The sequence below is a fragment of the Dermacentor silvarum genome, chromosome 6 (genome assembly GCF_013339745.2).
Source record: "Dermacentor silvarum isolate Dsil-2018 chromosome 6, BIME_Dsil_1.4, whole genome shotgun sequence".
Taxonomy (NCBI): domain Eukaryota; kingdom Metazoa; phylum Arthropoda; class Arachnida; order Ixodida; family Ixodidae; genus Dermacentor; species Dermacentor silvarum.
The window spans coordinates 187,182,728-187,209,100 of NC_051159.1; the positions used below are offsets into that span (position 1 = coordinate 187,182,728).

A 26,373-nucleotide genomic window follows, 5' to 3' on the forward strand; every position below is an offset into this window, starting at 1 on the left:
TTGTGAGAAGAGGTTCGAACCGATGCTGAGGATAGAATCCGACCCTTAATATCCGTGGATACTACTGCGAAGCACCGTATTGGGCGGCATCGACAAAGCATGCAAGCGGAGAGTAGGCGTGAGCGTGAGCTAAAGGAGAGGAGGCTGGAGTGACACGCCTGCCCACGTTGTATTGTGGGTGTATATTTCGTGGAAGGGGAGAGACCTTGATACAATATCTCATGGGATCCGAAAGATGTGTGTTTTGCACTTCGAGCGTGATGGGGTTGTGTCCCGTGTCAATCATGATCTTCCTCCCTGCTGATGTAATTGAAAGCCTGGTAACCTGTGCCGTTTGCTGAGCCTCGATGACTTCCTCAAGCGTATTGTGGACTCCAAGGTCCATCAGTTTCTCTGTGCTAGTGTGCATCGGAAGACCTAGGACACTCTTGATGCTTTTTAAAATGAGTGTGTTTAATTTAGTCCTCTCGTGGCGTGGGCACTTGTGCACGGATGCGACATAGTTTATATGGCTCATCAAAAAGGCATGGAACAGTCTGAGGAGGTTGTCCTCCCGAAGGCCACCCCGATTGTTGGAGATCCTAGCGATTATTCGGATGACCTTTTCCGCCTTGGAAGTCAAATAGGTAAAACACACACACACACACACACACACACACACACACACGCACGCACGCACACACACAACACACACACACACAACACACACACACACACACACACACACACACACACACACACACACACACACACACACACACACACACACACACACACACACACACACACACACACACACACCACACACACACGCACGCACGCACGCACGCACGCACGCACGCACGCACGCACACACACACACACACACACACACACACACACACACACACACACACACACACACATGCACGCACGCACGCACGCACGCACACACACACACACACACACACACAGCTGGAGTCATAGAGTAGAGCGAAAGTAAGCTCCACATTCTCTTGTATACACCTTCTTACGGTGCTCGTAAGGGGTGTATTGTTAGAGCAGCCATGTTGTTCGGTCTCATGTTATAATCATTCCTAATCGTCAAATTGGAGTGACATTAGGAATGACAGTGCCGCTTCTCTATTGCTATTGAATGTGCTAATGTCGCACGTACCTTGTTGTTCTTGGCTGGCGATGTTGAGATAAACCCAGGTCCCAACACGGTTCGCGAGGAACTAAAAAAGCTGTCTCCTGGTCAGTCGCAACTACTCACCGAGGTTCAAGGTCTTAGAAATCTTTGCTTTTTTAAAAAGTTTCTTAATGCTTAATGCTTAAGAAAATATTTAAGTGTTCGAAAGCGTCATATGCGGACAAGGTTTCAAACGGGTGACACGTATGCATGCAACGTTTCAAAGTACGTGGCCTAATTTCAGTCAACTAAATCTCTTTATGAAACAGCTAAAAAATAACATCTTTGCTGGAAATTGTGCTGTGATTCTGCAAGGTCTCCGAAGCGTGCCGTTTTTATTTACTACAGGTAGTGGAAGCGAGTTCAAGAAGTTAAACGTATTTAGAGCACAGGTATAAGCGTTTACATCATATGTATGCGCTAATCATCTTACGCATTCAATGATAGGTAGTCGTCTCAGATTCTCGTTGTACCAAGGAGGCGTTATAGAGGACTGATGAATTACTCGAAGTGGAATGTATTTTTGATAGATATTTTAGTACTGAAAGACAACCGCATTACTTGAATTGATCGGTCAACATGTGTCATGAGGAAATAATTTAGGAAGGCGAAGAACTCTTAATCTATGATCAGCCTAAGTCAATATTTGATAAAGTACGAATAAATTTTGACAGATTTCTTTAAAAACAATTTGTGCGCCGTAAATGATTTCTAAATCAGTTTCACTATTGAAGTTGAATTAAAGAGGTGCGTTTTTTCATGGTTTAACAATTTATCCGCCATCCTTACATGCAAGGCTGGATCAAGTGGGAGTGGAAAGACAACGTTTTTTTTTTTTTTTTTTTTCTTGCAGAGGAGCCGCGCGTCCACGTGGTGGGCGTGTTGGGCGAGAGGGTGTCACTGCCGTGCGACATGACGCCCAACACGACGGACGACGAGGTGTCCCTGGTGCTGTGGTACAAGGACGACTCGACCACGCCCATCTACTCGTGCGACGCGCGACGCAGCCGCCTGTCGCAGGCGCACCACGCTCCCGCAGACTGGCTCGGCCACCGCGCGTACCTGCGCCTGGCGCCTGCCGACGCCGGGGAGCCGGCCGGAGGGCAGGCAGCCCTCGAGCTCTACCCGGTGCACGAGGAAGACGAGGGCCTCTACCGATGCCGGGTGGACTTCCGCAAGGCGCGCACCAGGAACTACGAGGTCGTGCTCAAGGTCATCCGTGAGTGGCGTCCTTTGCTTAGCCCGAATCGGTCCACACTTGGTTATGTGCAAGCATGAACCGACTAGCTAAGCAATGTGCAGCGGGACGTGCGTACTTTTTTCTTTCTTTTTTGTCTTTTTTCGAATGTAAAACTCTTGTCAAAATATAGCCAATACTGTAACGAACATTTACATTCAAACTGTAAGCAAAATTTCTTCTCGGCAACCCCCTATGGCTACAGACACCTGAATCCGGCAACACGAAACGAAAGAAGTCGCAGTTTCGCCCGAAAGGCGAAGCATCGAATGCGATAGCAATTAGTAGAGAGCTATACGAAGCAAGGATAGTAGTTTAATGGGCCGTATAAAGTTGTAAACATTTGCTTACCAACTAAATAGACAAGCAAGGTGTCACGCGCGCACAAGTAAACCTGAACACATCTCGCTCGATGACCGCGGAAAGTCGCTGTGAAAGCGGCGGAGTGAGAAAGCGCGCCAGCAGCAGCGCGCAAATTGACCTTCGCGCTGTTTCTCGTCTCGCTTCAACGCGAACTAAACGTCGAAAGCAGAGCGCCTACGAAGCTACGGGCACTGGGCGAATGCACTTTATCCCCATCAAAGATCCCTGTGAAGATGAGGCGCGCGGGCGGGCACTTCGCCCACGTCGCAGGTCGCTTTCAAGATAAGGGTGCGCGGTCGCGCTGGGAGCAAAAGCCGATGGAGCGCAACGCGCCACCCCTCCTCCCTCTCCCTTGCCTCGTCCCCGTGCCTCGCGCTCGACAGAGCATGCGCTTCCGGCCTGCCTTCCTCCCTCGCGTGCGCTACATTGACCCGTGATTGCCGGCTCACCCTCGTACGCTTTCACTCGCACACAGCGTACGGCGCGCGGCGACGATTTCATCGCCGTTGGACTTTACACGGAACCTCACGGCAACTGCGACGACAGAAATGCGCTTGGAGTGTCCATATAATTGCCATCGCAATAAAAATAAGGAGATCGCATGCACTGTGCAAAATCGATGTAACCGAAGCTTTCTTGCTGTTTGCTTTGATTGACGATAGCTAGCGGTGATGTTGACGGCGAATGTTTAATTTCTGCAACGTTTAGTCCAACACGAGAGGAGAGAGTTGATGTTAAAAATTACCTTGCGTGCACCACTGCTCTTTGTCTGCGTAGTACACAGAGGACACAGGGGGAGGTATTTGCTTGAGGCATTGTTGTGCGCCATACTTCATAACATCTGAGAGGGTTGAGCATATTAATTAGCTCACATGGCGTGTGCATCGCATCAATGAGAGGCCTTCGTCCTGCAGTGGACATAAATATAGGCTGATGATGATGGTGCACCGGAGAATATCGGTCTGTGCTAAACTGGGCGATGAAACACGGGCGATGCTGGATTTTAACAGCGGACCTGTCTAAGCCGGGCGTAATGTGTCTGCTGAATCCAAAAATGTGGGCCGATCCTGGCGGCCGTATGAAAGGGTCCAAGCGCAATGGCACATACTCCTGTGAACTAACGAAGCTGAGCCTGGCTAAGTCTAGCTAATCTTGCGGGCCGGGGTTTGGTGAACCTTCAACAGCGTCTAGTTGGAGCTCGAACCAGGTTGACCATCGGAGAGGGCCCGGCAGGTAAGACGAGGCGCCGTAGAAACAAATAACACGCGTTTATTACATGGTTACGGGTGAGCGGTGTGCTCCAAGGAAAACATACAAGAAACGTTCAGCATGCATGCACGCTAGGGCACAGCAGAAGTGTTCTCCACGTGGCTGCTGGCTGGCTTTCTTATACCCTCCACCATCTGGGCACTCTCCCCCTCATCTCTCCCCCACTGCAGGACAGGGAAAACCAGACGAAGTAGATAGAGATGGTGGGTAACCGTAAGGGGGTGAACGTCCTCAGCGGGGGATGAGAGGTGTTGCAAGGCGGCACGACAGGTTTCGTCTCTGACACTCGCGACGGACACGTCTGTTCATGTTGACGAGCGAGATCGATAGGCACGCCGACTTCCCATGCGTTTGCACGTGGCCGGGCATGGCCGCTCTAAGTGAATCGTAACAGACTGCACGTGGTACGGGCATGGCCACTCTAATCGAATCGTAACACTAAGCATGGTTGGGACTACTTAAGCTTAGTTAGTCATCGGTAGGCAATTGAAAACCAATCAGTAGCTAATCGATCAATAATAAATAAATTCCGGAAAATGCTGGGCATTACTATTAGTGCTTAGCCTAGCCCAAATACGTGGCCGTTACGTTGTGATAGCCAATTGATAGCGAATCAATATCTAATCGATAATCGACAAATAATATACAAATTCCGGGAAATGCTGTGGATGACTTAGTAGTGTTTCATCATCATCATCATCATCATCATCATCATCAGCCTATATTTTATGTCCACTGCAGGACGAAGGCCTCTCCCTGCGATCTCCAATTACCCCTGTCTTGCGCTAGCGTATTCCAACTTGCGCCTGCAAATTTCCTAACTTCATCATCCCATCTGGTTTTCTGCCGACCTCGACTGCGCTTCCCTTCTCTTGGTATCCATTCTGTAACCCTAATGGTCCACCGGTTATCCATCCTACGCATTACATGGCCTGCCCAGCTCCATTTCTTCCGCTTAATGTCAACTAGAATATCGGCTATCCCCGTTTGTTCTCTGATCCACACCGCTCTCTTCCTGTCTCTTAACGTTAGTCCTAAGATTTTTCGTTCCATCGCTCTTTGTGCGGTCCTTAACTTGTTCTGAGCTTCTTTGTTAACCTCCAAGTTTCTGCCCCATATGTTAGCACCGGGGCATGGAGTGGTGCCTGACACCGGCAAGAAAAAAAATTTATATCGCCGAGAGCTAGTGGGGCTATACTAGTTCAGGTGCAGCCAAACTAGGAAGGCCCACTAAGAGAGAGAATAAAACATTTATTATGGAAAATTAATAGCCGTTTTGTGGTCGGACCTCCTAGTCCGGAAGACCATTGGCTTTTGCCGCCGTCCGGGCTCGGTTGACCAGGGCTTGTTGCTGTTCTGGGTCCGAGCTGGACAGGGTCGCCTCCCACTCGACTGTCGTCGGATTATGTTTGGCAGATATTTGCGGATTCTGTTGGCACGCCCAGACCATGTGGTATAACGTGGCCGTCTGGGTACAGAATTTGCATTGCGGATTGTATGTCATGGAATCTATCTTTGATAATACATAAGGATTTGGAAAGGACAATGTTTGTAAGCGTCTCCATGCTACCTGCGTTGCCTTATCTAATTTGGGATCAGGCGGGGGTAAAGTGCGTCTACTCAGCCGGAGGTGTTGTAGGATGTCAGAATATGAAAGAAGGGGCTGAGGATCGTCCTGGTCAGCGAGAAGTTGTGCTGTGGAGGAATCGGCGGAGCCCCGGTGTAGAAGTTCTCGGGCGGAGGCATGAGCAATCTCATTGCCTCGAACTCCCGCGTGCCCTGGTACCCACAGCAGCTGTTTACACTGACCCTCTTGACGATTGGCTGCAGCTTGTTGCAGTATTGAGTGTGCGAGGTGGCCGACTTGACCTCTTGCGAAATTGCGATACGCCGCCTGGGAATCCGTGAGAACAAAGGTGGCTCTTGGATTACGCATGGCTAAGGCTATACCGGCCTCTTCCATGGCTGTGATGTCCATTCCGGTGGCCGAGATGCAGTCTACCACCTGTCCCCTGTGTACAACGGTTGCCGTGGAGCGGTTGTGCAGGGGTCCGGCGGCATCTACAAAGAAGGCACCTGCGTGATCCGAATACTTGTCGTAGGCTTTGGCTCTGGCAGTTCTCCTGTTTTCATGGTGGACGGGGTGCATATTACGTGGCAACGGGCGAGTGATGATATCCTGCTGCCATTCTGGTGGTAGTGATCGCTTGCTGGCGACATGAGTGGGTGGATTGATGCCCAGTGCTTCTAGCGTGGTGCGACCTGCTTTGGTGCGTGTGAGCCGTATGACTTGGTTCATGTAATGAGCTTGGAAGAGTTCTGACGCTGTATTATAGATGCCCATTTCAAGGAGCCTGTCATTCATGGCCCATGGTGGTAGAGTGAGGGCTTTCCTATATGTAAGTCGGAGTAGACGGTCCAGTTGAGTTCGTCCTTTTTGAGAACGCGCAGGTACGGGAAGCTGTAAGTGACACGACTGATCACAAAGGCCTGTACGAGACGCAGTATGTCCGCTTCTTTAATGCCACGGTGTCGATTGGCAATCCTGGATATCATTCGGGAGATATTGGTGCAGGTAGTGCGGAGCTTTTGAATTGCTGCGTTGTTGTTGCCCTGATTATTAATGTATGCTCCCAGGACGCGGATAGTGTCCACTTCCTTGACCGGGGATTGATGTAGTTGGATATTCAACGGAATTTGGTTGCCACGCTTCCTAAATACCAGGAGTTCTGATTAGTAGGGGAGCATCGAAGTCCGCAAGCGAGACCGATGCGCTCTACAGTTTCTGCTGCCCGTTGGAGTGCTTCTTCCATCTGTCCCATGCTGCCGGTGTTGGTCCATATAGTGATATCATCTGCGTATAGAGCGTGCTTGATTCCGGGTATCTCGTTGAGTGCCCTAGGCAGGTCCAGTAGTGCTATATTAAACAGCAGTGGCGAAATTACTGCCCCTTGCGGTGTGCCAGAGTCCCCCATTGTGATGGGGGCAGATTTTGTGTCGCCAGCTCGTATGGTCACGTGACGGTTGTGCAGGAAGTCGCGCACGTAGTCGTATGTACGCTGTCCGATTCCGATTCTAGCCAAGTTGTTCAGGATGGCTGAGTGCCGGACATTATCAAAGGCTCCCTGAAAGTCAATCGCCAGAATGGCGCGCTCCTGTTGCGTGGCTCCACTGGGGCGATCGATTATGTCGTACTTGAGTTGGAATAGAACGTCCTGTGCCGATAAATGCGCTCTAAAGCCAAACATTGTATGTGGGAAGAGGTCATTAGCTTCCATGTATTCAGTGATCCTGATTTGAAGTGCTTTCTCCATGACCTTCCCTGCACAGGAGGTGAGTGAGATGGGACGAAGGTTGTCAATATTGATGGACTTTCCGGGTTTGGGAATAAATACAATTTCAGCCGATTTCCATTCCTGCGGAAGCATACCTTCTTGCCAATACTTATTAATTTGGTCGGCAAAGAGCTCGAGCATGTCGTCACTTAAGTTGGCCATAAGGGTGGTAGTAATTTGGTCTGGACCTGGAGCCGTTCCTCGACGCATCCTGTCAATTGCCACTCTGATCTCTGCAGTCGTGAAGTCACGGTCCATTTCCGGGTTTGCAGTTCCGTTGTATGCGGAAATGTGGTGAGCGCTCACGGAGGTATTGATGTATTTGTCCTCCAGATCTCGAAAGAGTTGAGCTGTGTCCCCTGCATTAGCATGGATTGCCCGCTGAAGATTTCGACGGGCGGCTCCACGTGATTGTTCCGGGTCTATTAGATACCTGAGTAGGTGCCAGGCTGATTTAGTGTGTAATGCGCCCGTAAGTGCGTCACACTTGGCGAACCAATTTTCTTTTGCGAGTTTCGTGGCGTATTCCTCTGCCTGTGCCGTGACCTCCGCGATGCGCTGTCTGAGCTTGCGGTTTAGCTTCTGGCGCTTCCATCGTCTGGTCAGTTGATGTTCTTGCGTCCCAGAGATGGAGCAGATACTGATCAACTGCTGGTGTTTCCGGGGTAGTTGAGATTGTCTTGGTCACTTCCTGCTTTAGTTTTATAAGGGTTCGTGCCCATTCGTCATAAGAATTGGGCGGCTGGTGAAACGGAAAGTTTTCCGTTTTGCGAAAGGCTTGCCAGTCAACCAGTTGTGTTGATTTATTGCGGACTTTATGCCGACCATATGTTATGGTGGTATGTATGATGTAATGATCGCTGCCCAACGCTTCCTCGGAGTTTAGCCATTTTGGTTGCGGAGCATTTAGAGTCATGGTGAGATCCGGGCATGTGTCTCGCGATACGCTGTTGCCAAGCCGCGTGGGATGGTCCGCGTCAGTGAGTAACGTGAGCCCTTCGAGCGTCATTAGGGTATGTAATTTACGCCCTTTAACGTCTTCAATGACGTAGCCCCAATCCGCATGTTTGGCGTTGAAGTCGCCTACCACTATCAAAGGAGCCCGTGCTGCCATGGATTTCGCCTTGCGAATGACCTCCGTAAACGTATGGTGTCGGTCCGCAGGCCGGCTGTATATATTTAGGACGTATATTGATTGATGGCATTTTTTGCGTGGCAGAAATTGGACGAATACATATTGTAAGGCAGCGGCCCTGAGGTCGAGGTCATGCTGTAAAGCTGCATATTGATTATGGACAAACGTGACTGCCGATATGCTATCGGCACTAGCGTAAGCCGTGTACGAGGATAGTTTTGCTGCCGGTTGCCCGACATCTTGTAGAGCTATAATTTCTGGTATCGATTCTAGCGTTTGAATATATTGATGCAGTGATGCTGCTTTACGGCGAAAACTGCGACAGTTCCACTGAATTACTGTAAATTGCGGATCGCGACTAGCCATCATGTGGCGTAGTGGAGGCGTCGTCGCTGTCTGGATTGATGGATAGAGCTGCAGCTGGCATATCACGTCGTCCCGACAGGAGCTTGACACCCTTGCAATGCTTGCCTTCGTTGAGTTGAGTTACTTGCCTGTTGTGTTTGGCTATGATTGATTGCATCTGAGTGATATACGGCATTGCAAGCTCGTGCAGTTTTTTTGCGTTGCGTTCTTCGAGCGCACTAACGTGCTTCATGATGGATTGCTCTATCGTTTGGGTTATGGTTGCCGTAAAGGCGCTTAATTTCTGCTCCAAGGCCTTGTCCACCAAGTCCACTATTGAGGCCTGTGTCGGCGTGGTCAGGGAGTTACGGCGTTGGGTGATATGAGTGTCTGGTTCTGGAGTCTCGGAAGATGCTGGGGACATCTCGCAGTCTGCTGAAGTAGCTGCCGTAGGGGTTGTCTGGGACACTTATTTCCTTGTATTTCCTGTCGAAGGCGGGAAATTTCCTGCTGCTGTTGTGCGACTAGCTGTTGCAATTGGGCTAGCGTTCGATTTTGCTGCTCAATAGTGCTTTGAAGCTGTGCGATTATCGGCGATTCGGTATTGCGAGAGCTATTTTGAGTGCGAGGGGAGGCGACCACTGATGCCCAGCTCACCTGAGGTCCCGTTAACTTGAGTACCGGTGGCGTGGATGTCGTCTGGCCCTGCCGGGTGTGCTGCTGAGCTGGTCGGCGCCCACTGGACCGTGACCGTGACCGGCGTCCCTTGGACCGTGACCGTGATCTGGATGGGGAGCCCACCCGATTCCCGGAGCGGGACCGGGAAGTCGATCTCTCGCGGGTTTCTTTGCCGGCCACGCTGGTGATGTCTCTCTGTCCGTTGTGGTGGCGAGTCGGGGTCCGGCTTCGTCCGCGTGTTTGGCCGGCCGGTGGGTTTGCGGACTTGGAGGGGGCTGGTTGGCGATATCTGCGCGGGCAGTCGCGAGAGCCGGCAACGTGCGGGCCGCCACAAACACACATCTCGGGTGGCACTCGTGTGGTTGCGACGCGTCCACTCCAGTTTTGCCCGCATAGCGCGCACCGTTCGTTCTCTGGCACGGGCGCGGGGCACACGTCCGTACGGTGTCCCGGCTTCCCGCACGTAGCACAAATTGCGTTGGTTTTCCTGTATTTTTGCACCAGGCTGGCTTCATTGAGGAAGAAGACGCACCTTGGGAGATTGCTGTGCTCAAATGTGAGCGCCACTACGTTTTGTGGAGCCAAGCCTCCGGGCCCCGATGATTTGGTTATGCGCGAGGTGGTGTTCTCCAGGATGTAATCCGTTGTAAATGTGTGGCCAGCCACCGGATTACGCCCTTGCCCATGTTGTCCGTTGCCTTGAGGTAAGCTTGCACGTTGATGGTTCTGTCGGTCAACCGCAGCTTGTCCAAGCCGAGGAGGATGGGCAGCACACGCTCTTCCTTGGTGCCGACGACGACCAGATTCTGTTACCATATCGGGTGCAGGCTGTATTTATGTGCGAGATTTGGGTCCGCTTCTGCGTTGTCGCTACGCTGGGAGATGGCTGCCCGTATGGCGTTGCCGATACTGCCCGTACCTCTGTATTGAGTTAAGTGAATATTAATTAAGTTTATATTATGTACGGGCAGATTTAATTTTGAAGTAATTTAATTTCGAAGAATTGCAAGAGGCAATGGCGGGCGAATGCTGCTAACCACGCCCGCCGAGCGAACTCGAGAATCGAACGCAAGTGACAACGGCGGACTGCGGGCATACCTTCCATGACGTCGTTCTCTCCGTCGCAGCCGAACGTGTGTGTAACCTCATATTTGAGAAATACTTATTGAACCCTCGGGGATTAACGCAGTGATAAACACCAGGGCTACACGTTCAGCTCAGCTGCTTAACCAATCTTCACGGAGCAGCAGGGCCGAAGACTTTTTTTTTTTCTTTCTTTCACCGCTCATTCCATTTTTGTGTACTTAGGCGCCATGCCAACATAAAGGCGCTGTAAAATGTGAGTTGGAAAGGTGTTGCCAAAATGAAACGGGACGCGTAAAAATTACCCTCGATTCTTCATAGGGTGCCTCAAGTTGCAATTGACTCTAAAATCTAATGTCGCCAATCAGGGGAAGTGTTTCCGAAAGGTGCGCGAAGAAAGATCAGCGTGGGAAGCGAAGCCAGCCACTCATCATTTCTTTGCGAACGTGAGCTTATTATACATTGTCACTGTACCAGTAGAGCACTGCACGGGCCAATTTTTGCGGCCCGGGCCGGCCCGGGCCTGGAAATAATCTACGTTACCCGCCCGGCCCGGCCCGCCACCCCTTTACCTTAAGCCCGAGCCCGGCCCGAGCCTGGCTCGAAACCGGCCCGAACCCGGCCCGAGACCGAAAAATACATTTTTTTCAGAGTTGAGAAGCCCGAGAATAACTCGCAGAAAGCCCGAGCCCGGCCCGGCCCGCGTGAAAAAACCCGAGCCCGGCCCGGGCCCGGGTCAAAAAGCACACGCCGTGCCCGAGCCCGGCCCGAGCCCGTGAAAAACTGCTCTACCCGGCCCGGCCCGGCCACGGGCCGGGCTGGGCGGGCTTTCGAGTAAGCCCGAGCCCATGCAGTGCTCTATGTACCAGTACGTATTCGTTATATAGGCTTACGCGCTTGTAATGCTGAAATGCGCGATTTATTGTCATTGTTTTTCTCAATGAAGGTCGCAAAAGAGCTGCGTAAATAGTTATGCGATCTTTTCTTTCTTTTAGTATTTTTTTAGTTATATATTATATTTTATTAAATCACTTGAGGCACATAGCGCGATTCTAGTCCACCGTGCTGTGGATTACAATAAGAGGCGACCTTGCTTCCAAGAAAAATGTAAATGCATATTTGGCTAATTAAAAATACACTAAATAAGTTCTTGACTGATTACTTTACGGAGAGAGAGAGAAAATAAACAGCGTTATAGGTAAATGAAGCCTTGGAGAGTCGTCCTCATTCCGGGATGCCTTGAGCTCGGCCCCGCGTCCTGAGCCCTCGCAACAACCGTTACTGATCCTCGATGTCGGAGCTGACCAAAGCTCTGTCCCAAGCTCGTTGGTTTGATTAAATGCATTGCAATTTCTTAACGGTAACCGGTGAGTCTGAAAGGTGTGTATCAACTTGAAATAAATTCTAGCACCAGATACCGCGCCTTCCGCGTCTCCACAACTTAGAAAACGGAGGCAGATCGAGCTACCAAGCTCGTATACTGAAGAGGCTAAAGGCTCATTCACACCGGCGACTGACAGTGGTCGCGCGACCAAGTTGGTCGCAAAGCGACCAGTCGCAAATGGTCGCAATGGTCGCTTTTCTTGAAAAGCGACCACTTTGGTCCAGTCGCTCACTGCTCGAATTTTCAGTCGCGCGACCGCAGTCGCAGAACAGCTGAACCAATCAGATGCGAAGGAACAGGACGTCCGTATACGCTGACGCTTATTTTACGCGGCGATGACATTTCAAGTAGACGTGAACGGCATATCGTGAGACATTTCGGTTTAGCGACTAATCGGTCACATTTGTCAGTGTGAACATCAGTCGCCTTCGGTCGCTTTTTGGTCGCGAGTCGCAAATGGTCGCGCGACCTCATCAAGTCGCCGGTGTGAATGAGCCTTAAGAAACGGAAGATTAGAGTTTTTGATCACTATGTCCTTATGAAGAGGATATGAATTACATTAATACTGCTTACAACATACTGGTATAGTACAGAGAATATTTAGCTTAGGTTAAGCTAACTGAAACACATGGAAATCATAAATTATTGTTCATTTAGTTTCTAGTGTAGTGCTATAAGGAAAAATAAAGGAGGGGAACGCTATCTAAAAAAAGGAGTCTTTTCTACAGTCGAGGTGGTTAGAGTTATGCTTCCATGACGCGATGAGTTGAACTGCTGGACTGCCATCCCCGCTTAAAGGTCCGATTAAAGGTCGTTACGGGTCGAACGCGAAACTCAGTATCTTCCGCACAGGTCCCTACCATTTTTGGCATCAGACAACCCCTCGGGCTTTTATGGAGGTTGTGGTGCCACGTGTACGCCTAAAAAATAATAAAGCAATGAATCTTTAGATAGCTAAAATCCACGAAAAGAAAATCAAGTGAGGGTCTCATGTATGATGCAGTGTTTCTGCTGAAGACATGACCAAGCGTCCGTTTAGGGCATCCGCGACCCTTTATCTGACAATGGATGACGCAGCATGAATGCAAAGGCCGAGTTCTTAGAGTGCTATCACTGCCATTGGCGAATATATTTCTATGAAGTAAAGAAGTTGAGGCGAAATATCTTCGTTTTGAAATTTGTGGAGAGAACAAATTATACAGAATAGAGCACTTGCACGGGCCGATTTTTCAGCCGGGCCCGGCCCGGGCCCGTTTTTACGTGGGCTGCCCGCCCGAGCCCGATCAAAACATTTATGGCGAGACCGGGCCGGCCCGGGCCCGGAATACATCTGCGTTACCGTTCCGGCACGGCCCGCCACCCTTTACCTTAGGCCCGACGCCGGCCCGAGACCGAAAAATACCTGTTTTCAGAGTTGACGACGCCCGAGAATAACCTCGCTTGCACGCCTACTTGCGCACACCAGAAGCCTGAGCCCGGCCCGGGCCCGCGTCAAAAAACCCGAGCCCGGCCCGGGCCCGGGTCAAAAAGCACACGCCGTGCCCGAGCCCGGCCCGAGCCCGTTGAAAAAACTGGTTCTACCCTGGCCGGGCCCTTGGGTAAGCCCGAGCCCGTGCCAGTGCTCTAATACAGATCGGCCCACGGGCCGGGCCGGGCCCGGGCCCTCGGGTAAGCCCGAGCCCGTGCAGTGCTCTAATACAGATCATACGCGCAAGTTAGAATCTATGTGAAGGGAAGCTTTGTTTATTTATAAAAATTATTTTGCTTTGTTTTGCTTCCCATTTCGCCGCAAAAGACAGTTTTTCGCTTGCCTTCTGTAACCGCAGGACGTTCGTCGTCGCATGGCCTTTTGTGCTGCGAGAGACTGTTACCGCTGCTCTACGGCATTGGAGCTGTTTACGGTGTCTCGCGGTAGCAGAATTCTCTTGTCGCTTGTCTTGAGCCTACGCATGCATTCTACGTCACGTGGTTTCACGCAATAAGCGAAAGGATGCGTTGTCATTCCCATCTCACGCATGGTGGGGGACCGATGTCATGAGACGCCTTTTGCAGGTTGGTAGATACCTAACTTCATTTGAGGTTCTTGTGCAAGATATCACAGGACAGAGCAACATGCTTGTGCTAAAGCAATATGTTGCGACGTGAACGTGTGTAAGACGACAGCAGCAAGGGAGACGACGATAGGATCATAGTGTGATGGTAACATCCGACGAAGAAACGTTACAACCTGTTTTATTGTGACCTTGGCCGATGCTTAAGATTGCCCAATGCCACATATCGCCTCAAAACGCTAGCTGCCACCAGAGAAACTTGGGAGCAACCGCCGTGCTCTGACTATGCGATATGAGAGCCAGGAAGAACAGCCGTTATATTAGAAAATTTCCCCGCTTTCAATTCTTGCGCCTTCTCCTAATATAAAATGACGAGCATGTGCGTTCGCTTTCTAGGCTAATTGTTGCTATGTAACTTGAAGCATGCGCCAATCCTCTCAAACACTATAGTTACCGTTGGAACGGGAGCATTTTTCGTGAATATAAGGCTCAACGGGGAGAGAATCGTAATTGTGTGCTGGGGGACGGACAACTATTCGAAATTCACCATCGGACTCAATTCTTATTCATCTTATTGAGCAACACCTTGATGCTAGTAGAGCTCATTGGAACATGTTGTAACAAGCAACAGCTCGCAACAGCTTGCAACAACTTGCCTTGTTACAAAGGCTTGTCGCAACGTCGATGCGAGAAACAACTCAGATATGTGGCGTACAATGCACAATAACCTATACGTGCAATCTGCTGTGTACACACAGGATATAGATCTTATAAAGTCACAGGAAAGCACCTACTCAAAGCATACATGGCTGCAATGTGCAGACGAACCCGACGACCGACGTTAGAAAAAAGCTGAGAAGGTGACTAAATATTTGTTAGCATTTCTGTAGAATGACATTGCGTTTAAGAGGCATTACAGTGACATCCCGTAAGTATATTTGCGCAATATTTCTGCAAAGTAATACGTTGAAAGAGAAAGACAATACATGAACTAAAAGCTGAACGATGCAAGGGTGAAAGTAAGTAATGTCCACTTCTTATTGAAGCGGAAGCAAAGAACACAAGCGCAGCAAAAATTGGAGGATCCTTAAGCTTCGCCTTTAAGAGTGGAACGCGATAGCGTTATCGGGCCCCGCTCGCATCGCATTTTTCTTTATCAGTAGGTTTCACTGCAACACAGAACGTGGGAAAGCTAGCTTACAAAGACCTAGCTTACACCGATCACCTTAACGTGGGCTTCACTTATAAACAGAAATGCATTGCTAGAAGACGCTTTTCCAGGGGCGGTATAAGTCCTCTTATATTGAAATGTGAAGGCCCTAGGACCTTTTTTTATTATTTTAATAATTGTTTGCTATTGCCGCGACGGGCACGCGTGTCCGAAACACATTAGGCAGGCTAAGTCCCAATTTGACCTGCCGAGGATGCGAGCGCCATCTGGATAGGATTTACGCAAGTAAGCTACCCGAGCGCACCGCTGGTTGGTATGGTAGAAATGCTGGAATGACGGTTTGTGTTTGAGTTTCCTCGTAACAGAATTATGTTTACTCTTACATTCAAATTATAATCCGACGCCACCATGTCCGCAGGTTGTGGTTAAGTCGTACTTTACCAGTTTTATGATGGATTGTACTGTGCGAAATTCAATTTTTCTTCACTAAAACCTTGCGCCACGTGGAGGGCCTGCGCGGTTGGGGTGGTTCCGGATGATTTTCTCCGCCACGGACGCCGGAGCTTACGCTGACACCGATGCCGGCGCCGACACCGGATTTTCTGCTACACGGGGCCTTTAACGCTGTTGCGTTAACACGTACTGTCGATCAAAAAAGTTTGCGGACCAAGCGATCTGACAAAAAACCGAATCTCTCCGCAGCCTCAAAATCCAGCCTGGTATTCCCATTTCCAGCCTCTACTGGATATGCGAACAGCATTGCGACGTAGGGTTTCACTGGCTACTTTTAAAGGCTGCTTGGATATTGAGGGTTTTCCGAGATCTCGTGGTTCGTAAATCTTTTGTGGTCGATAGTACATTACGTAATGTTTGCCTTCGTGTCGTTATATTAGGCTGCCACAAACACATTAGTACTTGCTTGCTCAAAAGTTCCACGAAAATTTTGCATTCTCAGAGTCACGTGGTGTACTGTAATGCAAGAACACATACAGGCGAAAGCGATGAAAAAAAATAAGGTAAATAGCATGAACTGGTTATAATAAGAAAATGTCGGTATCATGTTCGCTCAGGGCACGACACTAATATCTCGCTCTTTAAGAAGAGAATGCATTTTGAGAGCAATTTTTCTGCCCCAGTGAAAGAAATTGATAATTTAAGGAAGAAAGGCCGATTAAATTAAGCTTACCACAAGGACATAGTAACAACAAAGATGACCCAAAACCGACGAAGGAAAGGAAATTAACCATTGGTGAGTCTAATGGAAACATACGACGTCGCTGTCTGTCCTATTACAGTGTTTTCATTACTTTTTAGCCTGGAAGCTTGCGCCAGCTACGGGACTAGGCAAATTATACAAATGGTTGAGAGCCTCCATTGTCACACATTCACAACCGCTGAAAGCGTTGCACAAATGGGCAGACTAGCCAGAACATAGAAAAAGAAGGATGGATGCATGCCATTGTCGTTCTTCTCTCTTGGATGCATTTAGGCGGGTGTTGGTGCCTGTAGTAAGAAACAGCTGCACTAAAGCCCTGTAAATGTTTCAAGCAACATGTGGCTGTGTCAAACAAAAGTGAGTTCGCTCGGTTCTAAGCGGCAGGCGTGGACAGCCTCGTAGAATTACGACGCTAATTTCATCCATGCGAGGTCATCTGTTAAAAAATTCATGGTGACGACCACGCTCCTTGTTATAGGTTTTTATAGTACTACAGGGAAGCTATATTCGGTACACGTTTAAAGCACCGCGAACAAAACAGGCATGAAGAGGAACCCACAGGATGTGCGCTGCATGTATTTTGTGATCCTACATTGTCTAGTATGTATGTATGTATGTATGTATGTATGTAGGTATGTATGTATGTAGTATGTATGTATGTATGTATGTATGTATGTATGTATGTATTATATATATATTATATATATATATATATAAATATTATCGCCGAGAGCTGTGGGGGCTATCTATAGTTCAGGTGCAACCAAACTAGGAAGGCCCACTAAGCTTCATCAAAGTCACTCCCTCACCAGAACAGGAATTGGCCTCCCTGTGCAGTATTCGGCCACTACCTCCCTCATGACTCCGACAATTAACCCATGGCCCTCAGTCCCAGTCGCTGCGGAGCACCTGACCAAGGCGGCGGTCAGACCTGCTACGCGGCAGAGGGTGCTAAGAATCTCTGGGTAAAGAGAGGCCGCCAATGGAAACTGAACCTGGCAACGTTCAACACGCGCACCCTCTCGAGTGAGGCTAGCTTAGCAGGACTATTTGAAGAATTATCAGGCATTTCCTGGGATATTATTGCCTTAGTGAGGTTAGAAGAACTGGTGAGGCTTACACAGTGCTGACTAACGGCCACGTCCTCTGTTACAGAGGTCTTCCAGATAAGAAAGAATCCGGTTTGGATTTCCAATGCATAACAACATAGCGGGCAACATTGATGAATTCTACAGCATTAATGAGAGGGTAGCAGTCGTCGTAATAAAGCTGAATAGGAGGTACAAAATGAAGGTAGTACAAGCCTACGCCCCAACCTCTAGTCACGATGATGAAGAAATAGAACAGTTTTATGAAGATGTTGAACTAGCAATGAGAAAGGTGCAACTCAGTATACTGTAGTCATGGCGACTTCAATGAAAAAGTGGGGAAAAGGCAGGTTGGTAGAGCAAGCAATTGGCAACTACGCGCATCGATTCTAGGAATGCAGAGGAGAGATGTTGTAGAATTCGCGGAAAGGAATAGGCTCCGAATAATGAATACCTCTTCAGGAAGCGCAGCAACAGGAAGTGACCTGGAAAATCCTAATTGAGAAACAAGGAATGAAATAGATTTCATCCTCTCTGCCGATCCAAGCATAGTACAGGATGTAGAAGTGTTAGGTAAGTGTAGAGTGCAGTGACCATAGGTTAGTGGAGTCTAGGATTTCTCTCAATTTGAAGAGAGAGAGTGTGAAATTAGTCACAGGAAACAGGCCAACCTATAGGCAGTACGGGTAAAAGCAGACAATTCAGGCTGGTGCTTGCAAACAATATGCAGCTTTAGAAAAGGAAGATAAGACAACATAGAGGTAATGAATGAAACCGTAACTAGGTTGATCTCAGAAGCAGCAATTGAAGTGGGAGGTAGGCACCAAGGACAACCAGTAGGTAAGCTCTCCCAAGAAACAAAGGACCTAATAAAGAAACGACAGAAGATGAAAAATGTCTACTCAAGAGATCAGATAGAATTCGCTGAACTGTCAAAACTAATCAACAAGAAAAAAGTAAGGGATATTCGAAATTATAACGTGGGAAAGATTGAGGAAGCCGTAAAATATGGACGCAGCATTAAATCAGTAAGAAGAAAGCTTGGCATAGGACAAGGCAAGATGTATGCACGGAAAGATAAGCATGGTAATATCATCAGCAATTTCGATGACATAGTAAAAGCAGCGGAAGAATTCTGTACTGACCTGTACAGTACCCAAAACAGCCAAGCTACTTTCATTCGAAGTAGTGATGAACCGGATACAGAGGCTCCTTCTATAACTAGCGCCAAAGTTAGAAGGGCCTTGAAAGACATGACCAGGGGAAGAGCTGCTGGAGAAGATGGAATAACAGTAGATTTAATCGAAGATGGAGGACATATCATGCTTGAAAAGCTTGCGGCCCTTTATACGCAATGCCTCACAACTTCATGTGTACCAGAGAAGCTGGAAGAACGCAACATTATACTAATCCATAAGAAGGGAGACGTTAAAGAACGAAGAATTATAGACCCATTAGCTTGTTTTCAGTATTGTATAAAATATTCACCAAGATAATTCCGATAGAATCAGGGCAACACTTGACTTCAGCCAACCAAGAGAACGGCTGGCTTCAGGAAGGGATTTCTACGATGGATCATATCCATGTCATAAATCAGGTAATCGAGAATCTGCGGAGTACAATCAACCTCTCTACATGGCTTCATAGATTATGAAAAGGCATTTGATTCAGTAGAGATACAGCAGTCTATAGAGGCATTGCGTAATCAAGGAGTACAGGAGGCATACGTGAATATCTTAGCAACATCTACAAGGATCCACAGCTACCTTGGTTCTTCACAAGAAAAGTAGAAAGTTACCTATCAAGAAAGGGGTCAGGCAAGGAGACACAATCTCTCCAATGCTATTCACTGCATGCTTAGAAGAAGTATTCAAGCTATTAGAACTGGGAGGCTTAGGAGTGAAGATCAACGGCGAATATCTCAGCAACCTTCGTTTGCAGATGACATTGCCCTATTCAGCAACAATGGAGACGAAGTACAACAAATGATTGAGGACCTTAATCGAGAAAGTGTAAGAATTGGGTTGAAGATGAATATGCAGAAGACAAAGATAATGTTCAATAGCCTGGCAAGGGAACAAGAATTCAGGATCGCCAGTCAGCCTCTAGAGTCTGTAAAGGAGTGCGTTTATCTAGGTCAATTACTCACAGGGGACCCTGATCACCAGAAAGAAATTACAGAAGAATAAGATTGTGTTGGAGTGCGTACGGCAGGCATTACCAAATCCTGACTGGGACCTTACCACTGTCGTTGAAGAGAAAAGTGTACGATCATTGCATTCTACCGGTGCTAACATATGGGGCAGAAACTTGGAGGTTAACAAAGAAGCTCGAGAACAAGTTAAGGGCCGCACTAAAAGCGATGGAACGAAAAATCTTAGGACTCACGTTAAGAGACAGGAAGAGAGCGGTGTGGATCAGAGAACAAACGGGGATAGCCGATATTCTAGTTGATATTAAGCGGAAGAAATGGAGCTGGGCAGGCCACGTAATGCGTAGGATGGATAACCGGTGGACCATTAGGGTTACAGAATGGATACCAAGAGAAGGGAAGCGCAGTCGAGGTCGGCAGAAACCAATGGGATGATGAAGTTAGGAAATTTGCAGGCGCAAGTTGGAATACGCTAGCGCAAGACAGGGGTAATTGGAGATCGCAGGGAGAGGCCTTCGCCCTGCAGTGGACATAAAATATAGGCTGCTGCTGCTGCTGCTGCTGCTGCTGCTGATGATGATGATGATGTGCCTGTAATGCGTCACACTTGGCACCCAACCATTTTCTTTGTGAGTTTGCTGGCATATTCCTCTGCTTGTGCCGTGACCTCAGCGATGCGCAGTCGGAGCTTGCGGTTGAGCTTCTGGCGCTTCCATCGTCTGGTCAGTTGATGTCTTGCGTCCCAGAGATCTGATCATATCAGAGTGCTGATCGACTGCTGGTGTTTCCGGATCAGTTTGCGATGGTTTTGGTACTTCCTACTTGAGTTTTATAAGGGTTCGTGCCCATTCGTCATAGGAAATGAGCGGCTGCTGAAACGAGTAGTTTTCGGTTTTGCGAAGGGCTTGCCAGTCAACCAGTTGTGTTTATTTATTGCGGGATTATGCCGACCAATGTTATGGTGGTACGGATGATGTAATTATCGCTGCCCATGCTTCCTCGGAGTTCAGCCCTTTTTGGTTGCGGAGCATTAGAGTCGTGCTGAGATCCGGACCTGTGTCTCGTGATACGCTGTTGCCCAGCCGCGTGGGATGGTCCGCGTTCGTGAGTAGCGTGAACCCTTCGAGCGCAATAGGGTATGTAATTTACGCCCTTTGACGTCTTTATTGACGTCAAAGTCGCCTACCACTATCAAAGGAGCCCGTGATGCATGGATTTGGCCTTGCGGATGACCTCCGTAACATATGGTGTAGGTCCGCAGGCCAGCTGTATATATTAAGGACAACATATTGATGATGGGATTTATTGCGTGGCAGAAATGGACGAATACATATTCTAAGGCAGCGGCCCTGCGGTCGAGGTCATGCTGTAGACTGCATATTAATTATTGATAAACGTGACTGCCGAGATACCGTAGGCACTAGCGTAAGCCGGTACGGGTAGTTTTGACTGACTGTTGCCCGACATCTTGTAGAGCTATACTTCTGGTATCCATTCTAGCGCTTGAATATAGTGATGCAGTGATACTGCTCTACTGTGAAAACTGCGAAAGTTCCACTGAATACTGTAAATTGCGGATCGCGGCTGGCCGTCACGTGACTTGGTGGTGGCGTCGTCGCTGTCTGGATTGATGTATAGGCTGCAGCTGGCATGTCACGTCGTCCCGACAGCTGCTTGACGCCCTTGCTGTCTTGCCTTCGTGGAGTTGAATTACTTATCTGTTTTTTGGCTATGATGGATTGCATCCGAGTGATTACTGCGTTGCCAGTTCATGCAGTTTTTTTGCGTTGCGTTGTTCTTTCGAGAGCGTCGCTGACGTGCTTGATGATGGATTGCTCTACGTTCGTTTGGTTATGGCTGCCGTAAAGACGCTTAATTTCTGCTCCACGGCCTTGTCCACCATGTCGACTATTGAGGCCTGTGTCGGCGTGGTCAGGGGAATTACGGCGTTTAGTGAAATGAGTGTCTCGTTCTGGAGTCCAGGAAGATGCCGGGCACACCTCGCAGACTGCGAAAGTAGCTGCTGTAGGGTTTGTCTGGGGCACTTATTTCCTTGTATTGACGCCTGTTGAAGGCGGGAAATTTCCTGCTGCTGTTGTGCGAATAACTGTTGCAATTGGGCTAGCGTTCGATTTTGCTGCTGAATAGTGTTTTGAAGCTGTTCGATTATCGGCGATTCGGTATTGCCAAGGCTATTCTCAGTGCGAGAGGAGGCGACCACTGATGCCCAGCTCACTAGAGGTCCCGTTAACATGAGGGCCGAAGGTGGCGCGGATGCCGTCTGGCCTTGCCGGGTGCGCAGCTGGCAGGCCGGCGCCCTGACCGTGAGCGTGACCGGCGCCCCTTGGGCCATGACTATGATTGCGCCCCCTGGACCGCGACAGTGATCTGGATGGGGAGGCAGCCCGGTTCACGGATCGGGACCGGGAAGTAGACCTGTCGCGGTTTCTTTGTCAGCCGCGCTGTCGATGCCTCTCTGTTCGTTGTGGTTACGAGTCGGTGTCGGGCTGTGCCCGCTTTTTGGCCGACCGTTGGCCTTGCGGGCTGGAGAGGGCTGGTTGGCGATATCTGCGCGGGCAGTTGCGATAAACCGGCCACGTGCGGGCCGCCATAGAGCACACATCTCGGGTGGCACTCGTGTGGCTGCGATGCGCCCAGTACAGTTTGCCGCAGAGCGTGCACCGTCTTTTTCTCGGCACTTGCGCGGGCACACGTCCGTACGGTGTCCAGGCTTCCGCACATGGCACAAATTGCGTTGGATTTCCTGTATTTTAGCCCAGGGTGGTTTCGTTGAGGAAGAAGATGCACCTTGGGAGATTGTTGTGCTCAAATGTGAGCGCCACTACGTTGGTGGAGCCAAGCCTCCGGGCCCCGATTATTTGGTTATGTGGCGAGTGGTGTTCTCCAGAGGTGTCATGATGTGTATGTGTTGGGCCAGCCGGATTACGCTCTTGGCCATGTTGTCAGTTGCCTGAGGTGAGCTTGCACGTTGATGGTTCTGTCGGTTAACCGCAGCTGGTCCAAGCCGAGGAAGCTGGGCCGCACGCGCTCTTCCTTGGTGCCGATGACGACCAGATTGTGTTCCCATATCGGGTGCAGGCTGTATTTATGTGCGAGGTTTGGTCCTTCTACGTTGTCGCTACGCTGGGAGATGGCTGCCCGTATGGCGTTGCGATGCTGCCGGGCCTCTGTATGAGGTTGCAGGTTTCCTCGGTTTGATGATGACCACGTACTTGTCAGGACCCATGCGAGGCGAGTAGCATGGTGCACCTATATTCTTGCTGGGGCCACCACCAGAAAGAGAGGAAATGGTCCCTGCAGCACAGTTTGTTCTTGTGAGTGTCGGTGCGGCGTGTCACGTGATGCGTTGCCAGGCTACGGCGCAGCTGCGGTGAAATGAAGGTCAAATTGCTGGCGACTGCGAAACTTGGCTCGACGCCTTAGTTTAAGCTTTAAAACAACTGGCCGCAGGCGGCACACGAACCCACATCTTCGCATTACGCGAAGATGTGGGTTTTTTACCAACGGTAGCTCTTTTACCAATAGAGCTACCACGGCACCGTTTCTCCGTCCAATTTATGGGGTATTTCTGGGTCTGTATACTCTAACTAACCCTATGAATGTTAGCCAGCGCCAACATTCACGGTCATGGCAGTCAATGTAGAACACCCTATGTAGCGCAGGCGTCACTTAGTATGTGAACTCTTTGGGAGAAGGCAGCTAGTCAATTAATTAACCCACACATCCTTACCTGAAGGCATCAAAGTTGCCGGTTTCGGGACCGGGCACGAGTACGCTGTTCTCGTCGCGAGAGCGACAGACATGTGTCACTCTCTCTCTCTCTTCTATCCGTCACGATGCACTCGCGGTACAGAAACGCACTGCAGGCTCGCGATGTCCTTTGGCTGATATTGCCTGCTGCATCGGGTGTTCAGTGATCACACGAGCTGAGACAAAGTGTTACAGGACTACTACACGGTCAGTTCTGAGGGCTGCAAATAGTGTTTATTTCGTGTGTATTTAAAGAGGAAGGAAGTGGTTGGACAGACCGTGAATGTTGGGTCCATTGTTCTGCAATAACAGAAACATATAGCCATTCGTAAATAGATGCGTTAGTATGACCACGAGAGAATTTCACCGAATAATGTTGGTGGAGAGATCTCCAACGAATCGCCTGCTTGGAGGCATGTCCATCTTCAGCAGAGCGCCGACTACTCAGTCGATGCCCGAGTGGTCTCTGTCGAGCGGACTGGCAGCCCCAGCGGTCGTCGTCACCGACCGTGTCCACTCTTCTAGCTGCTGCCGGGAGGCAGCACTTCCTCCGCACACGACGACCACGAGGGGCCGCGCCAGGTCGAGCCTCTTCTGGCGGCGCATCTGGGTGACCCGCCCCGCGTACACGGCGGCCAGCGAGCGCCGCACGCCGGCTCCACGAGGGCGCGGTGGTCATCTGCGCCGCGCGAGCGGACTGGTCAGCGCTGCTGCCGTCGTCTTTCTGGCGACATTTGGGGTGCCGGAATCACTTCTGCTAGCTGATTATCAATCTACGACCATAGCTTCACATTGACGCAACAGTTGTTGCTAAGCGCGCAATCGGTGCAAGAGGCGCCGGAAGCGCCTCTTGCACTGGCGATCTCCTAGCGCTGTTCTTCAATTAAGGAGCTTTGTGCACCGCTGGTGTGCAAGACAGGTCTTTCGAGAAACCTGATATTTCAGCGTCACTCCTGTGGTATCACAAGCACGTCGAGGGTCCAATATCTGCAAGGCCGTATTATGCTGCTAAAGGAAGGCGCATAATATTACAAGACATCCCGGAGGAACGAATAAACGAGAATACTTACCGCACATAAAAAAAAGCAACGCAGCTTAATGCACCAGCAGGGAAATGCAAATCTAACAATGGAATTTTCAATTACCGCTGTAAACAGAGATGAGCCATAACTGACACAACGAAAGCTTTGCTAGCTTCCCATTTCTCGCTAGTAAAGTGCAGGAATTCAATATTTTATTTGTCCCTGCAAGACAGAACACAGCAATGATCAGTACCCAACACATTGTATATTATATTTCTGATAATACATTGCGTATTGCGACTTCATTATTATGGAATATTTTTGAGAAAGACGCATTGGTGGTTACAAATCAAATGAGTACTTTATCAACAATACGTGATTCGGTGAGTTGGTTCATCTCGACAGTGTTCACAAAACAGCGCTGAGGACAGTGGCAAGAACGTCCTGTCGTATGTGTACTTTTTGTCCTCGTCCTTAACGTTGTTTTATCAACTTTTCGAGTGTTTTATTATAGTTGGAAGCCATGCTCTCGATGCATACTTACCGTCACTAGCATAACTTTAGCAGTTAGTAAAACATTTCGGATGTTCGAGTGACACCTGTGTCATTCTCAGCAACATGTAAAAGTGCTGGCATACAAATAATTTCTGAGGTCGAAACTTGAGTATGCATCTCGCGTATAAAGCTCGTTCACATATTCAGATTCAGATTCACGTTTATTGTTTCATTAGTGGTACATATATGCAGTAGAAGTTATACAGAAAGAGGTCCCACAGTAGAAACTGCAGCTAGACCTCTTTTACTTAGTTGCATAATAATATAATAAAGAGGCGTCAATTGCAGTTATGAACAAACAAAGAACGAATTACTGAATTTCTACAGTGTTAAAGCAATAAAACCTATGGCGACATCTCCAAACATAAAAAAATGTACATAATAAGCAACATAAAAATACATGAAAGAAGAGATGCAGTTTACAAGATAGTAATATAAGCTCTCAGTAAACGTTGGTGTGACGATAATGCAGGGGAGGAGTTCACGTGAGCAGGTAATTATTCCACATTTCACGCTAGCAAAACCAACAGTTAGTTTGCCATAGTTGCTGCGTGATTTGGAAGTAAAACGTTATTTTGTAAAGAGAACCAGGTAGTGTTATGATTAGCGAGGCTATTCCTACCAATGATAGGATGTAATTGTCGGTTTTTAAGTAGGCGGTAAATAACGATGTACCAGATAATTTTATTTATTGTGAGGAGATTTAACTCAGTGAAGATGGTGTCACATGAGCGTTATAAGGAGCCGAAGCGATGATACGGACAGCGTTATTTGAATGTGCTGCAAGGGAGCTATATGACAGCATTATGTGAGACCCAAGAACTGATACAGTAATTTAAATGGCTATAAATAAAGGCATAGTACAATGTCAGGAGAGTTTGCTTTTGAAAGCGGTGTCTGGCCTTTAAAAGCACCAAGACACCATAAGCGGCTTTCTTTTTTAAGAAGCTGACATGCAAATTAAACTCTAGAAAGGAGTCTAATTGAACACCGAAAAATGAGCACTCATTAGATGGTAACATTGGGTGAGAAGCTATGTACAGTGGTGGAAGGTTAGGTCGAGGTTTATTTTGTGAAATAAAAACCATAAACTTTGTTTTCAGATGGTTAATTAGCAATTTTTTGCACCAACTACTGATAATATTTAGTTAATCATTTAAACGCTCAGTTAACGTACAGATGTTATGGGAAGCGTAAACAGTGGTGTCGTCCGCGTACAAAAGACATTCTGTAGAAGCTAGGCAGTTTGGAAAATCATTAATGAAGATTAGAAATAAGAGGGGGCCGACTATGGACTCCTGTGAAACGCCAGTGTGAATTATTTTTGTATCAGACAGTACTCTAAAT

General features: G+C 48.7%; 1 protein-coding gene across 2 annotated transcripts in view; it reads left to right on the forward strand.

Annotated features, from left to right (window-relative positions):
* The first annotated feature begins 2,027 nt into the window (after positions 1–2,027).
* The window catches only part of LOC119457109 (nephrin), a 423,265-nt gene continuing 398,919 nt past the window's right edge, over positions 2,028–26,373 (forward strand). For both annotated transcript variants that reach the window (XM_049669958.1, XM_049669959.1), the window contains exon 1: positions 2,028–2,390. In XM_049669958.1, coding sequence (XP_049525915.1) covers positions 2,084–2,390 — 307 coding nt within the window. In that variant the 5' untranslated portion in view covers positions 2,028–2,083. The remainder of the gene's footprint in view (positions 2,391–26,373) is intronic.